We start from the raw sequence: 16,224 nt of genomic DNA on the forward strand, positions 1-16,224 counted from the left end.
ACAGTGTGGGCTCCACGTATTTCAGTTGGCAGTGAGGATTAAATCATCGCCCACAAAACCCGACGCGTGAAGTGAGGGCTCGCCGCCAACAAAACGATAGCAAACAGGCAAACTTAAGTTTGAAGTGTTCTCGCCGCGAAGCGTTGATTAATAGTGAAAGTGCTAAATAATAAGAAACGCTCTGTGATATCTGGTCTTGCATGTTATGTATGTCGCGTTGTGAACAGTCCATGCCACCATGAGTTCCCGGGATACCAGCGGGACAGTGTTCAGCAATCGTATGGCACTGCACCAACAACATCTTCAGCATCATAATCTCGCTCGCTCGAGGGAGTCAAGCATTAGTGCGGGAGAGACACCAAAAGTGCCCAGAATACTGCCCCACAATTCATCCATCATGGGTCAAAGCATCGGTGAAAATGGTGTCAAGCGATCGACACCCTCCGACGCGGAAGTAGGGCCGGTCGGTGGTGTAGTGATGCGTAATCGTGTGATTGATTTGGATAAGAATCGCATCAAGTGCAATCGGAACCGGATTTGGTCAAGGCCCTCAAGTTTCTTGAGCTTCTTCAAACAGTCTCTCGGTTCGTCGAATGGTGCAACAGGTGGCGGAAGTTCCTCGAATTGCACCGAAAACACTCATAAATGCTCACGGAGCAATGTGTCCGTTACGAACGATGTTCCCCATTCTTCGTCCAACCTCATATCGTACGGTGAATCTACAGTGGACGGCGGTGATACGAAGGTAACACCGTCCGCAACCAATGGCCAACGGTTAGATCTCAACATGATCCGCAAGCTAGAAGAGGAGATTTACAAGCGTGGCCGGGAGCAGCGACCCGATGCGGAAGCGAAAGATTTTCACGAGTTTTACTTCAACAATCGAAGGCATTCCGGTGGCGACCGGAAGACATTTTCCAGCGACACATCCGCCTTCAATGGTGACAACCATCGGGCGGTGCTGCTCGTAGATTCGAACGCGCTCGAACCGATACTGTTGAAGCGCCCACTCAGTACAGACGAAACGCGACTGATGATGGCCGATGAGGCAGCGGACGTGCAGGGCAAAGGTGCCGACCAACCGGTGTTGCATCATCAAGGAGGAGGTAACAAATCGATCATCATTGTCGATAACTCTGAATATTATCCGGTGTTAATGCGGTACGACATCAACGCCGACCAGATCGACCGGCAGCAGCTACAGCAGCAGCAGTACCGTCGCAATAGGACAGAGATGCTTAAAATAGACACCAAAACACCTCCCGTGGCCCAGCACAAGCGCTCATCGCACGGCACTGTTGCGCCAATCAAGCGTCCGTCTGGGACGGACATCGCACCGTCACCAACCGCTGGGGGTTTCCCGATGAAAAGCGACGAAAAGTTGTCATCATTCAACTCCTCCCTGTCGTCCTCTTCAAGCGGTGCGACATCGTCGAGTGTGGAGCTGCCGGCACCCCTCATCCTGAGGGAATGCTCCGAACCGAACGGCGGCACCATTCCAAAGCACCGTCCGCCGCTGAGCCTGGTCCAGCTGCCCGCTAGTGCGGGTGGCAGCAGCGCAGGTCGAGGGAAGAAACAGCTGCAACAGCGGACAGCGAATCTATTCCAACGCTTTCTTCAGCATCGCCGCAGTCTTAACCTTTCGGTGCGCCGCAAACGATTCCGACCTACGCACGAATGTGCTCATTTCAAGAACACGGAAGTCCCACTTGGAAGAGCTCACTGGGCGGATGTCATCCTCGGTAGTGCGACGAGTAGCAATGCTCGGTCCACCGGTAACAAGATGAAATTTGAGTACCTCAAACGTATGGCCCGGTACGACTGTGAGGCTGGAATGACAAATGTTGGCTACGAACGGCACGGTTGCGCTCGGGCCACCGGATCGGTGCGTCGCCGTACGGCGAGTGAACCTGATTTGGTGTCACGACAGAATTGGAAAAGTGACGGCTTCGTGCAGCATCTTCAGCACCACCATCGCACGCTGTACTGGAGCACCGGCGATCTAGGCAGTCTCGGACGGATGATGGAGCTGGGAAAGAACTTTGAAAACATTTTCGACAGTACCAGCGACAACCTTTCTGCCCGGCTGTCGGCCGCCGTGATGTCCAGTTCAAGTTCCTCCTCGGTGCCGCTATCGGGTTCGGGGTCACTTTCTTCCTCCACAACCGCTTCCTCCATGGGTAGCACCTCCAGTCAGCGGATGCTACAACGTCGCCTAGCGGCTGCCCTGCTCAAGTCTACCCACCATCACCACCACAGCAACGGCAACAACACCAGCAAACCTCCAATATCTTGCCCATCGAATGGAAATTCTGGTTCCTCGAATTCCTCGTCGTCTCTGGCGGTTTCGTCCGGGGGTGCGCCCAATGGCGGTAACTTCCTGCGCAAAAAATCCTCCTCCTTCCGGGGCGTGCTCAGGCGCTCAAACACCCCGGACGTGGTCAATACCTGGGTGTATCGCAAAAGGTAAAGAGTTGGAAGAAGCGGAGAGTGTCTGATGGAATGGTGAGGGAATGAAAATGGGGCCATTATGAAATTAGTATACGAGGTTGACATAAATATTCTTCTTGCGGAAGAAAATGAATGTTTTCACTGCTCCAAACTTTATGGACTTTCGATGTTTCTTCAATTCCCCTCGGGACTTTGGTGCTCTTTATATAACTCCCCCTCAGGCACCACCACAGCGCCGTGTTCGCTTGCGCTTTCATCATCAAACTTCTGTCTGTCCACTTGCCCAACTTTGCAACGGAACAATATATTGCCTCATTTTTTTATGTCCACTAGACACCCGAGTGTCCGGGCGGATTATTTTGGATGTCATTCTTTTTCGTGAAAAAAGAAACGGGAGACATCATTTTCATCACACCAAGCCGGGTTGACATCTATAACCGTGTACGCACTGTCTGTGTCGAATGGTAGAACTGCATCAGTAGCATCATCTTATGCCTCGGGGTTGCAAGCGTACAAGTCACGCTATACAAAGGGGGCCCTTCCCTGCGGCTCACTCGTCGCACTTTGACAGCTTTATTCGTGAGCTCGTGTCGTCGGCGTATCGTGTGGCCAGATGGTAGAAATCAATTTTCAACTTCAAACCCAGATCAACTGATCGAGAGTGAGTTGATTCTCCTCTGCTTTCTAGCTGGGTAATCTCAAAACGCGCTTTGAAACGAACCTCGGCGCGATGCGTCTTAAATAGCATTTCTTACCGCGGAAACCCTTTGAAATGGGTCAACACTTAATGTTGCATCGCTCCGTTTGTTGATTACTTTATTGCAATTTGGGACTATGGTCGATTTGTGCGTTTTACTGTGGGAGATCGTTTACTCCGCTTGATCGTGACATCGTGTTGAGGATGATAATAATAATCCCACAGGTTATTGAGTAGCGCGTTGGCGGCAGAAAAATAGGATCGTACTTGGAGCTTGGGTGGATCATGCGAGAAAGTCCGTAGTGGGCAGAGTCATGGGCGTCAGCTATCAGCTGCTGACGGAACTACAATGCAATACATAGTTTGAGCATCGTTTCTGGTCTTATCCGATAATTTACTACGATCTAATGTGTTCAATATAAAGTATATCGATGGGGAGTATATTTTCACCATCAAACATGAACACATTTGCAATCCATTTTACACAACAGCTATCAGTGAACGATGCGGGCGCTAGTTCCAAATCTGTTTATTAATTGTGGAACGCTTTCGAACGTACGGTTTTTGGCATGCAGAAAGCCTTCACATGCCATCAACCGTAGATCGTTCGTTGCACACTGCGACGGTACTCCCTCCATGCGATTTGGATCCGGCACAGGTTCACCTACTCGTTGGTCTGCTGTCTGATCACGATTGAAAAGGACAGGTACGGAGCGTGGAGCACCGTCAAGGAGCTTGCAAGCAAAAAACAGATTGCAACCCGCCAACACGCCAAATTGAATTGATCCAGCCACGGGGTTTTGGAGACCCTACCAAAGGTGACACCATTTCGAGGCCCTTCCCACGGGTCCGTGTGCAAGGTGGTAAGAATCAACAACAAAACCACCGGAGTATGAAATAAAAAACCGCCAAACTAGCGAAAGAAGACTCGCTCGTGCGGGCAAACATGCAAGAGTGGCTACTACCGAGCGGCCAGCCGAGCGCCAGATCGACCCTCTAGAAGTCCGTAGACCAATAGCCGTGTCTCCCGTTTGGTCGTCATATTGCCGCGTGCATGTGGTTGATACGCTGGTGGACCCGTTTAGGTGGCCCACGGTGGCCCACGAACCTGCCGGACCGGTGTTGCAAAATATGGAGCTAATCAAGATCTGCTTGCTTTGCATGCATGTTGTACGATCCGTGGGTTCGCCCAATTTCCGTTTCGCTGTCAACCGACGTTCGGGTGCCAAATCCTGCCAGGTGTCACTTGTCCACGGTGTGTGCAGTGTGGTCGGGAAGATACATTGACGCATCGCGGTGTTACCGAAGCGTAGTGTCGAATTCATGGGAAGATGACACTGTGTGTGGCAAACCGTGCTTAGAAGGCAATACAACGTCTGAAAACGATCGTCATAGTATGGAATTCCTGTTTGGGGTGCTGGTGATAATGAGTACCTTGTCAGAGTACCTTTTCGTCTGCACAAGTACCAACAGAGTCAAATTTCCCGGCGAGGTGCACAAGACACACTACACCTGACAGGGCCACGAATTGACAAATCGACAGTCGAATGGAATGTTCCCGCGTTGCATCCAACTGCCATTTCATTCCAGTGGTCACACTGCAGTCTCCCCGGTCTGTGCTTATCAATGGCAATTAATCTTTTTCCAATGCCACCCCATGATGCAACGAGAAATTCGGGAATTTTTAGAATGTGGCACAACGAGTATGCTTACCAAGTAAACACGTTGGCTTTACCACCGTGGCAAATAATAAACATCGCAATAGAAATATGACACCCCCTCCTCCGTGTGAGACATGTTTCCTGATATCCTCCGCCGGGAGTGCTGCCCCGGGAACTCCAAACAATGTAGATCGTACTTGCCCCACCCCGGTGGCCAAGTGTTTGTTATTTCGACCCCAATCCACGCAACCGACGGTGCAACGGTAAGATGCACTAGCAGTTATTTCCATGTCCATGCTGCATTTCGATGCACGGTTGATAAATTTGAAACCGCATGGTGGAAAGGTATCCGCGTATTGGCATTATTGCTGACCACCTGGACCGTTTCGCACGGAGATAGATTTATTGGTGCTGATCGGTGATCGCAGTGGTTCGATTAATTAATATTTATGACATTCTCTGGGCACGGGGACCGTTTATCCGCCTCCGAAAAGGGGGTGTGGGACCCCTTACACAAAACGTCCTGTTGGCGACTCGCAATGCCTGCCATTCCCTTCCCAACAGTGAGTAAATTTACGCCTGGAACTGATATTCCCCGGTATCGCTGATTAGCCGTTTTTTTTTTCTTTCTTAATCGAAAGCTTAACGTCGCGAAATGAACCTCCACGGCACTACTTTAAGTGACTCGCGCGTCGTGGTGTGAAATTTGATCACACGCTTTTGGGCTGTGTATACCGATCATTCGGCACCGGGACCGACACGTAACGGCCAAAAATGGAACCTTTTGTATAGCGATCGTTGATTCGCACCCTGCAAAAAAAAAAAAAACGGCAATTAGTGTCCAATCAATGGTACGACTTTTATTGGTGGCCGCGGTAAAATATTCCCTTTTTGGCAGATTGGAACCCGCGCTGGAAGCTTTGCAGCGCGCGGCAACGCGGAACATGAGTGCGTAAGCGTGGGAGAGGTGATATTGCACTATGTTAACCTTGTGCTCTCCGGTGTGTGTGTGTGTGCGACGACCCGTGCCTGTTTTTCTTATCGTGCAAAACTCGTATATTGCCCCCGTTGCACTATAAATTGGCTGTCCGAGGCAGGAAGTTTTTTTCTCGTTCGCTTCTCCAAGCAAAGTTTAATGTTCTGATCGTTTCCAGCGTGTCCGATTAGATGGATTATAATTATCCGCTCTACGGGATATTAGAAATTTTGACAGATTTATCTACATAATGAGTGCCTAACATCTCTATTCTCTTTCTTTTCACGCTTTTTTTTCTTTCTTTCTCTCAACACAGCTACGATGGCTCTGGAAACGGTTTAGGCGAGCCCCCGTATCACCGGGGGCACGGTAGTCCACACGCCTCGCCATCGCGGTACTCCTACAACAACACTGCCAAAAGCCCGCTGCAGCATTGGCGCACGTCTAGCGCCGGTGCGTCCGACTTCAAACGCAACTCACGTCTCCGCAGTTCGGCGAACGCGGCCGTACCCGGTGCGACCGGACAACATCAACATCATCACAACATGGTCGATCTGAACGTTCCCCGTGGCCATTCGCCACACTTCAGCCCATCCCGACAGACGAGTAAGTATTGGATAATGGGAAGTCGTCGCACATGGGATCCGAAAATGATTGCAAATTGGCGTGGATTAGTTCGCAGTGCATGTCCCCATCGAAGAGGAATTCCTAGAATAATAGGCTTAGACCTGGAAACGCATAATGCTGCTTCATAATTGCATAATTTGTTATGACTAAAGAGGCTTTACTTTCAACATAGAGAAGCCAAAACATTGCTTTGTTGCAAAGAAGAATTAATTCATATCAAAAAGTTGCAAAATCATACGATTGTCTAAAGCTTCAAGGTTTGCCAATGAGACACTGGTTAATTAAACAATTAATCGATAATATGTTAAACGGTGGGCAACAAGCATCTGCCACACCCTTTCAAATACGTTTACGCACAAACAATTAATATCTTCGAGCCCCACTGCTCGATGATTATAATAATCCATGGCATTTATATTGAAGGAAGCACTTAAAACAAGACCGAAACGTATTAAATAGTTACCTGCTTATCCACCTTTATCATCTATCGCAGTGAAAACTTTCATTAACAACACCTGTGACAAGTGTTTTCACGCTCGGTTACGAAGCCTGTGGTAGGTATAGTACAGGTTCCACCAGCTTCGAGCTTGAGAGGAAGCGTAATTAAGTGCGTGCCATTTTTTTTTCTTCATCCTCTTCCATTGCTCTGGTTTGTGGTGGTGCCGGAGCCTGCGATAAACATTAGATAAACCCACCGACGGCTAATTTGTTTCGTTCGCAAAAGTTAATGCGCCCTGTTGTCCAAGGTTCAGCTCTCGTGCATACACACCTCATGCATCATATGGCCGGTGCGGGGTCACTTCGACAAGATCGACGGGAGCCAGGTGGCTCCCCTAGGTTTCCCGCCGCTTCGCTATTGCATCTTGCATGCAGCGTTGTCATTGCCCACCGTGGACCGAGCGCTTGTCGAGGTAATTAATCTTACGGGCAGGCCTGATCTTTTGCAAGTCTGCAGGTAGCGGACTGATGCAGACGCATTGCATATTTCATGCGAGAGTAAAGTTACCCTCACTGCGCAGTCTGCCCAATACGACTAGCTTCCAGTGCCAACCATTCACCACCCAGTGGCAGAGGGATGCAGAGTTCATTTTTCATTCTCAAGTTGCATCGAACAAGGCGGACAGCAAAACAGCAAACACAACGTTGTTTTCCTGCTGATTCCGATTTCGCTTGTTGTGTACGCTATTTGTATGTCACGGCGTAGCCGATTGTCGTGCCCGTCGAACGATTATTAATTCTTTCGTTTTCTTGGTCTTTTTATAGCACAAACTGGGGACACGCAAACGCTGCACGTTTACCTGCCGAACCATGGCTTCCGGATGATTCGCTTCGACGAAGCATCGGATGTGCGGCAAATTATCAACATCATCGTCGGATGGTTGTCGCCCGGCCAAAAACCAAACCCGCAAAGCTATGCGCTTCGGCTGCGCCACATGCTTACCAAAGAGGTCCTATGGATGCCACCGGACACGTCGATGTCGCAGGTGATGGCCCACATCTTCAACCCGTCGTGCAGCAATGCCGACTGCCCGAACGTGGACAAAAGCACGATCGCCAAGCGCATGCAGCAGAAGACGAGTGGTGCGGTCGGTCATGCGAACAGCGTGTGGAAGGCGGAACTGCGCGTCCGCTACATACCGAAAAACCTGAAGGAGCTGTATGAGCGTGATCGCACCACGTGTCACTTCTATTTCGATCAGGTCAAGCAGGACTACATCCAGTCGAACGTGCCGAACATTGATCCGGAGATCGCGGTACAGCTGTGCTGCCTCGGCATACGGCACTACTACAAAGACACTAACCATACCTCGAACGACCGGAAGCAGCATCTCGACTACATCGAGAAGGAGATGGGCTTCGGCAACTTCATACCGAAATCTGTGATAGATACCATTAAACAGAAGAATCTGAAAAAGCAAATCCAGGCTGGCTACAAGAAGGTGTACAGCTACAGCGAGATGGAGTACATGCTCAAGTTTTTCGATCTCCTACGCACACAGTACACCTTCGACCAGGAACAGTTCAACGTGCAGCTGAGCAGCAGCTGGAACATCCGTGTCGATCTCATCATCGGACCACACGTCGGTATCTCGTACTCGGTCAACCCGCAGGCACCACCGACAAAGGTGACCGATTTCGAGAGCATCGAGCGCATCACTACCAGCATTCTGCCGACGTCACTCACCAAAAGTGATCACCAAGGGCTCTCGGGTAGTGCTAAGGGTGCGAAGGGTAAGGATCAGCCGGATCTAACGAGCTCCTGCGGAAGTAACTCGTCTACCAGTGATGGTGACAAAGGCAAGAAGGACAGCAAGAAAGGTTCCTCCTCTAGTTCCACGGGCAGCCAATGCGCATGCGGGGATATCAAAACTCAGCTACGAATCCGTGTCAGCGGCAACAGCGAGGATCTGGCGATCACATGTGATGGCATTAAGACTTCCGAAAGTATAGCCGATCTAGTCGATGGTTACTGTAGATTATTTAACAATAACGATAACAGTCTGTGGGATCGTACCGTTGTACCGAAGGTAGGTGGGGCAGGCTCTGCCACACCACCAACCAGCAACAGTGCGACCAATTCGCTGGAAAAGAGTCAGCTCAAGAAAAGTCTCACAGAATCGCAGTCATCTTCCTGCGACAGGCACGGTTCGCGATCGTCCAGTGCCGATCGTCTCAATGGTGGCAATAACGAGCAATCGGATATGAGCACTTCGAGTGTGCAAGGAGGCGGCCAGCAGCAGCAACCAAAACCCACTCTCAACGAGGATTATGCGGAGCTGGGCATGTGTGATGAGGAAGGTGACTACTCCACACCGGCCGCACGCGATTACGAGCTCGATCGGTCGCAAATAACGCTCAACGAGATAATCGGCGTGGGTCAATTCGGTGATGTGCACATCGGTACCTGCCGGTTGCCGAACAAGTCCACTTTAGTTAGCAAGCTAAACCAATCGCTGACGTCCGAGTTCGACGAGTACTCTCAGATGGTGATGGATAATGGTAATGCGGACGCCCAGAAGACTGGTATCATCCAGGTGGCAGTAAAGACGTGCAAACCGGACGCAGACACGACTACGTCCGAGAAGTTCCTGCAAGAAGCATGTAAGTCAAAGAAACATTCCCAAGGAATATATAGTTACTGACAAGCTGATGTATTTTACTATTTTTTTAAATATATTTTAGACATTATGAAGAAGTTCGAGCATCCACACATCATCAAGCTTATCGGTATATCCAGTGGTCCACCGATTTGGATCGTCATGGAATTGGCCCGCCACGGGGAACTGCGAGCGTATTTGAAGAAGAATGGTCCCAAGTGAGTAGATTGTTCGTCCAAATTAATGCACTTTCTCTACTCCTTTTTGCCTTTCTTTGTCTTTGAGCCTTCTTTCGGTAATGTTTTTTCACTCGCGTTCGAAGCCTTAGAAGGCAGTTCCTTTGGAAGTTTCGAAGTAGGAATCGGTGCGTTCATAAACCCAACCGGTCCGGCTTGGTGTATGCGATATCGCATCTTTTGACCAGCCACTGGCAGTGGTTCATGGTTTATTCGACTGCGTAAAAATGTGTTTCCACGCAGTCCCGTCAAGTGTTCAAACTGTTCTCCATATCCCCAAACGCAAACTTCCAGTGGTTCTGGTTTAGAGGTTCTTGTCGTTTTGAACGTAGAATTGCCGATCGAATGTTGTCCCGCAATCAGTTTTTCCACATAAAAACAACAGCTATCTTCAGGATAATACCGACGGGCCATTGTGATGTACTAATTTGTTCGGGTGTTCCGTTTACAGACTTAAGCTTGGTACACTGTTGCTCTACTCCTACCAACTGTCGACAGCGCTTAGTTATCTGGAGTCGAAGAAGTTCGTACACCGTGATATCGCCGCTCGCAACGTTCTGGTCAGCTCTCCAACTTGTATAAAGGTTAGTTTCTTTAGTTGCACTTAAAAATTTGGAATACAACGAAATTTGGATGTATCTGCCTGAAACCTCAAACCAAAATGAAACAATTCAAGGAAATTGTGTTAATGGTTGCTATGATTATTTGCAGCTTGCCGATTTTGGACTCTCAAGATGGGTTGAAGATCAATCGTACTACACTTCCACCAAAGGTATGCTTCCGATCAAGTGGATGGCACCGGAATCGATCAACTTCCGCCGTTTTACAACCGCTAGCGATGTATGGATGTTTGGTAAGTATCGTGTGGTCGGTAAATTCTATTCGGAACCTGTTTTAAAATGCAGCTTCATCTCTTACAGGGGTTTGCACGTGGGAAATACTCATGCTTGGCATTAAACCATTCCAAGGTGTTAAGAATTGTGATGTTATCGGCAAGTTGGAGAACGGTGAACGTCTTCCCCTGCCACCGAACTGTCCTCCGCGGCTCTATTCGCTGATGTCACAGTGCTGGTCACTGGAACCGCTCAAGAGGCCCAACTTTAAAAGCGTCAAGGAAACACTCTAGTGAGTAACTGGACATAAACTAACGAGTAATTTGCGTGTACGTTAAATTTTTCGTATTGCAATTTTTGCAGTGAGATTCTGATGGAAGAACGACATAGCGATTGTGAAACGATGCGTCGGGAGAATCGGCGTGTAGCAGCGATGTCCTGGGGTGCTGGAGACGATATGGCACCACCAAAGCCTGCCCGAGGACCTACAATGGGAGGTGTGTTGATGCGTTAGAGGATTTAGTTATAACAATCATTAAACATACTTTCATTATTTGCAGGCGACGGTCCCCTTGTGCCGGGTGCACCCCAGACATACATCGTTGCCCGCGATCCGACCGTGCTGGCAGCACTGATGCGCGAAAATGAGCAGCGGGGCATCAATCCATCTTCGTACACGACACCGGCCTCGGTATTTAACACACTAGCCGTAGACTTAGATCCTAACGCACCACCAAATAATACTGATAACCAAATTGCCAAAGAGAGCGCTGTCGCTAACCTACCGTTGAAAACCGTTCCCCTACCCGTGACCGAATTGCATAAGCTAGATCCCACCATCGACGAAGCAACCGCCACCGCTGCAGCCGCTGCTACTGATGGGGCAACGGAATCGTTGCCGCCACAGCAGCAGCAACCGGGTGGCGCGTTTGAAGAATGCAACCAAAACCCGTACGGCGGTGGTGGTGGTGGTGGTGACGCATCCGGCTGTGCGGATGGTGGTGGTAGCACCATCGAGATGCATCAACCAAAGAACACAGACACGCTGGAACGCTATAAAAATCCCCAAGATATTCTTGTGCTGTCCGCTAATAACAACATCATTCATTCCATGTCGCAAAGCTCATCCTTCGCCCACGCCCACAATCCCATCCCCCAGTCCGGTTCCCAAATGCTTTCCACCGCCGGTCTCTCGTCCACTCATGCAAACCCACCCGCCGCCGGTTCCATTCATCAGACCCATCCGGGTGCGTCCGGGGTTGGGTATCCCGTACCGTGCGAAATCATCAACGCACTCACCCAGCAAACCCACTCGATCGAACCGACCTACAAAGCCATCCAGCAAAACAAAGCCACCGGTGGTGGTTCCCTGCAGGCAAACCTAAACCCTCAACTGATGAACAATAATTTCATGCATTCAAACGCTCAACAGCAGCAACAGCAACACCAAACGCAACAACCGTACTACCCGCAGGGTAATTCGATCGTGACCTATCAACAGTATCATGCCCAGCAGCAACAGCAACAGGCACTCGCCGCTGAATACTATCAACATCAGCAACATCAACAGCAACAGCAGCAACAATACGTCATGCAACAATCTCAGCCACAGCAAGTGGCCGGCAACTATATCGCGTACAGTGCCGCTCCGGTGCAGACTATCCCGCCCACTGGTGCTCAAGGATACCCGCAGCCATCGTTCATCAAATCACCACAGCAGGAAGATCAACCCGGCGGCGCAAAGTCGCGCAGTCTCGAGCGAAACGTTGGACAAAACATAGTGTCCGCGTATGCGGCACGCATCAACTCGCTGGAGCGAACGCGCCAGATGAGCATGGAGTACGGTAGCACCGTAAAAGCGATGCGTTCCAACTCACTCACGAGACAGTACAGCGGTGGCAACCAATCGGATCTTTATCCGGGCGTTGGCCATGGTGTACGCTCATCCAGCTTGGAACGCGGTGCCCAAATGGTGAATGCCTCGGGACCTGGCGGCAATGGTGCGGGTGGCTTCATGAATCGTATGGGTAGTCTCGAGCGCAATCCACAGTCACCGTCCCAGTCGATCTTTCTCAACACGATGAAGGGTGGCAGCCTGGAGCGTAACCAATCGGCGGCGATAGTGAACGACATGCTAAACAGTAAGATTGCCTACAAGGGTGGAAGTCTGGAGCGCAACCAGCACATCCTGCTAACCCGTTCGGGATCGGCAGTTGGTAGTCTGGAGCGCAATATGCCCTTCCAGAACTATCGCAGCCCGGTAGCGGCTGCCCCGAAAGAGCAGGAACCGTTCCAGGAAGAAATCTATGACTTCGGTGGAGTGAATGTGAAGTCTTGCGCCTCAATCGCGCTGAAAAAGAGTGTCGAAAAGGGGATGCTACCACCGAGTTCGTTGGCCGTTTCGCCTGGGGTACCCGCAGCCGCTGGTGCTAATTTTGCGCTTCCGCCACCATACAGTTCGGCCAGCAAGCAGCAACAGGCAGCAGCAAATCAGCAGCAACAACAATTGCAAGGCACTCCGCAACGAGCTATCTGGGGTGGTTCGACCGGTGGCAATGTTGGAATGCATCAGCAAATGTACATGCAGCAATCGCAGGTCCAACCGGGCGGTGCAGGCATTGGACCGATCATAGGGATTGCTTCCTCCCAGCAGGTTCAGATACCGATGAAGATCTCCCACAGCCAACCGGTACAGGCCCATCAGGTGCAACCGGTACAAGCACAAACGGTACAGCAACTGGCACCATCATTGGCACAATCGGTACAACAACAGCAGCAGCAACATCAACAAATGATCGAACACCAGCAGCAGCAGCAACAGCAACCAGCCCAGGTGTCTAGGCATTGATTATTTTTCTCCGTTTGTCAATCTTACTTGTGGAATGACAAATGTGGCAAATATTGCTAAACATATTCTGTTTCGTTTCTTTTGTGGTTTTTAATCATTGGATTTTATTTTTACTTTGGAACCTCGTAATGCTTTCTCCATCATCCTCTCATTTCCGTGCGTTTTTTTTTTGTTATATGTCCCAATGTTGTCTTTTTCGTTGAGTTTGTTCTAATTTATATTAACTCATAGCGTTTTCTGTTTCTTTGTGTTGTGTGGTTTTCGATGGTAGCTAGTGCTATCATATTGTTTTGTAATTCTTTTTTTCTCTCTCTCCATTCTTTGGTCCCATTCTTACAATTTTTTGATCCATGATGTGTTTTATTTTCGGTTTCAATCTTATTAGCATGTGGTTAGCATTTGTTTTTATTTTACTTATTAGATTTGTTTCGTATCAGTATGTTTTGGTTTTTAGACAGTAGATAAAGTTGCGTTTTGTACCTAGACACGCACCTTCAAATCATGTCTAACACGCATTGTTTCTAGTTGCAGGAAACACAACAACAGCTGGAGGAGAAACTGCGCAAACAGCAGCAGGAAAGTGAAATCGATTCCAAATGGTTACAGCAGGAGGAGAACAATCTCAAGAAGCGGTTGAGTTTGATTACGGCCAATACCGCCAGCATGTCGCTCGAACAACAGACGGCCGGACCACTGGTGGAGGGCAACACACCGCCTATCAATGGGGGCGGTTCGTCGCTCTCGGGAAGCTATCATTCGCAGCAAAGTCCACACTTTTCACCCCAAAACACAATGTCCGGACCGCAAAGCTTGGGCGACCATTATCCCACCACACCAAACACGAGTGACTCGAGGTAATTAATGTCGTATTACGATTGGAATTTGGAGATACTTATTTATTTTTTGTGTTCTTTTTCATCTAGACCTCATACACCCGGATCCGGTAGCGGTGGTGGTGGCGGAGGTGGCATGATCAAATCGAAGAGCTCCTCCATGGAACGCTGCACGACGCCACAGTCGAGTGATGAGAAGTTTGCGGTGAAAAAGGTGGAACCGACCAAAACGATGCCACTCGATCGTACGAACGATATGGTGTACAACGCCACCACTAGTGTGGTGAAATCCATCATGGCACTCAGCCAGGGTGTGGATCGTGCACAAGCGGCCGAATATTTGAATCTGGTGCGAAATGTTGGCTTTGAATTGCGCGATCTGCTAGGTGCGGTCGATCAGCTGTCGGCTAGCTTCCCACCACAGCGCTACAAGTAAGAATTATTATTTTTCCCGTGCCGTAGAGGGACAGATTTTAACGTTATCCATGTTTTAATATCGTCATGTCCGCAGAGAGGTAGAGATGGCACACAAAGTATTATCCAAAGACATGTATGAACTAGTTACAGCCATGCGGCTAGCGCAGCAGTACAGCGAAACGACACTAGACGCCGAGTATCGGAAGTACGTACGGGTCAAATTTTCAGTTGACCACCTTGATATTAAACGCCACGTTTTATCTTTCACCCAACAGAAGCATGCTGTCAGCGGCACACGTACTTGCGATGGATGCCAAAAATCTGCTCGACGTCGTCGATTCCATTCGCGTGCGATACCCGAACCTCTTCCCACAGCAACCGAGCGCACCGTCAAGCCCGACGCAAAGGCAACATGCTGGCGGTGCCGTCTCCTCACTCACCTCCACCGTCCATCCGTCCAATACATCCCAAATGTATGCCCAGCAGCAGCAGCAGCAACATTCGTTCGATCAATCCCAACTGCTGATGATGGGCGAATGCTATCAAAACCTTCAACCAAAGCAACCGATGCTGGCGCACAGTTCTCCACCGACGTCGCTAACACATTCCTACGAAACTTCGGCACTGATGGGTGCGCCGGGGATGCATCCCGGGTCAGCAGCCGCCATTTCATCGTACCAACAGAGCGGTATCTACGATAATGAGTGCATTATCAGCGGCCAGCAGCAACCAATCGAGGGTGGTAAGCTGAAGAAGCCCGTCATTGCCGCGAAACCACCGTCGGTTGTGGCGATGGCTTCGGTTAAGCTAAAACCAGTAGCGTCCGTGCCGATCGACGTACCCGACACCGCTGGCAGCGGTGAGCTGTATTCCAATGCGTCATCCCAGAGCCCGAACGGTTCTGGTTCGCTTACCGGTGCGGACATCAAACTGCCCGATCCGGTTTCGTGTACGATTGTGCAGGAAAACTTGCTTGCCGCCAACAATCAGAAGGTGATGGCCACGAATAAGCTAGGCGGTTAGATGATCCGGGTTTTGTCAGTCACAGTTCTTATACTCAGCTGGTTTTTTTTTCCTGCCCCTTCACGAGACTGGACGCACAGGATCTGGTACGGGAGCTTGTTTTCGAAATAAAAATAGCAAAATAATCGGAGAACAAGGCTAGAAGACAATGAGCGAGGTAGCGTTAGGATGCAATTACTGTCATATAATGTACTTGAGGATGAATGGATTGCGCGATGTAAGATGATAGCATCTCTTATGGAACGACACTAGGATGGATCTATTACAAATTAAGCGAAGTGAGGGACAGAACAGACGAAAAGTAAAACTAATCCCGGCAAACGATGCAATAGAGAGCGATAGAGAAAGGGTCTGAAATGGTAGCAAAGTCATTGTTTCGCTACTCGTCGGCGATTCTGCTCGCATCGCGACTGTGCACCGGTCGCGTGCACCGCTATGCTAGATATAAAGCATAATTTTATTTGTATTGTATTTTGGCAAAAAAGGCAACACTTTGTGTAATTATTGTGCTCCGAAGAACGGTA

The 16,224-nt window shown here is 49.6% G+C and overlaps 1 protein-coding gene across 1 annotated transcript; it reads left to right on the top strand.

The window, feature by feature from the left end:
* The first annotated feature begins 238 nt into the window (after positions 1 to 238).
* LOC128709781 (uncharacterized) lies at positions 239 to 15,700 on the top strand. Its single transcript, XM_053804799.1, has 14 exons — positions 239 to 2,466; positions 6,102 to 6,391; positions 7,676 to 9,514; positions 9,596 to 9,728; positions 10,198 to 10,330; positions 10,458 to 10,599; positions 10,667 to 10,871; positions 10,943 to 11,076; positions 11,140 to 11,270; positions 12,012 to 13,412; positions 13,953 to 14,281; positions 14,351 to 14,692; positions 14,772 to 14,882; positions 14,953 to 15,700. Exons 1-14 carry the CDS (start codon positions 239 to 241, stop codon positions 15,698 to 15,700), a joined length of 8,166 nt encoding a protein of 2,721 aa, XP_053660774.1.
* The last annotated feature ends 524 nt before the right edge of the window (positions 15,701 to 16,224 follow it).

The sequence above is a fragment of the Anopheles marshallii genome, chromosome 2 (genome assembly GCF_943734725.1).
Source record: "Anopheles marshallii chromosome 2, idAnoMarsDA_429_01, whole genome shotgun sequence".
Taxonomy (NCBI): domain Eukaryota; kingdom Metazoa; phylum Arthropoda; class Insecta; order Diptera; family Culicidae; genus Anopheles; species Anopheles marshallii.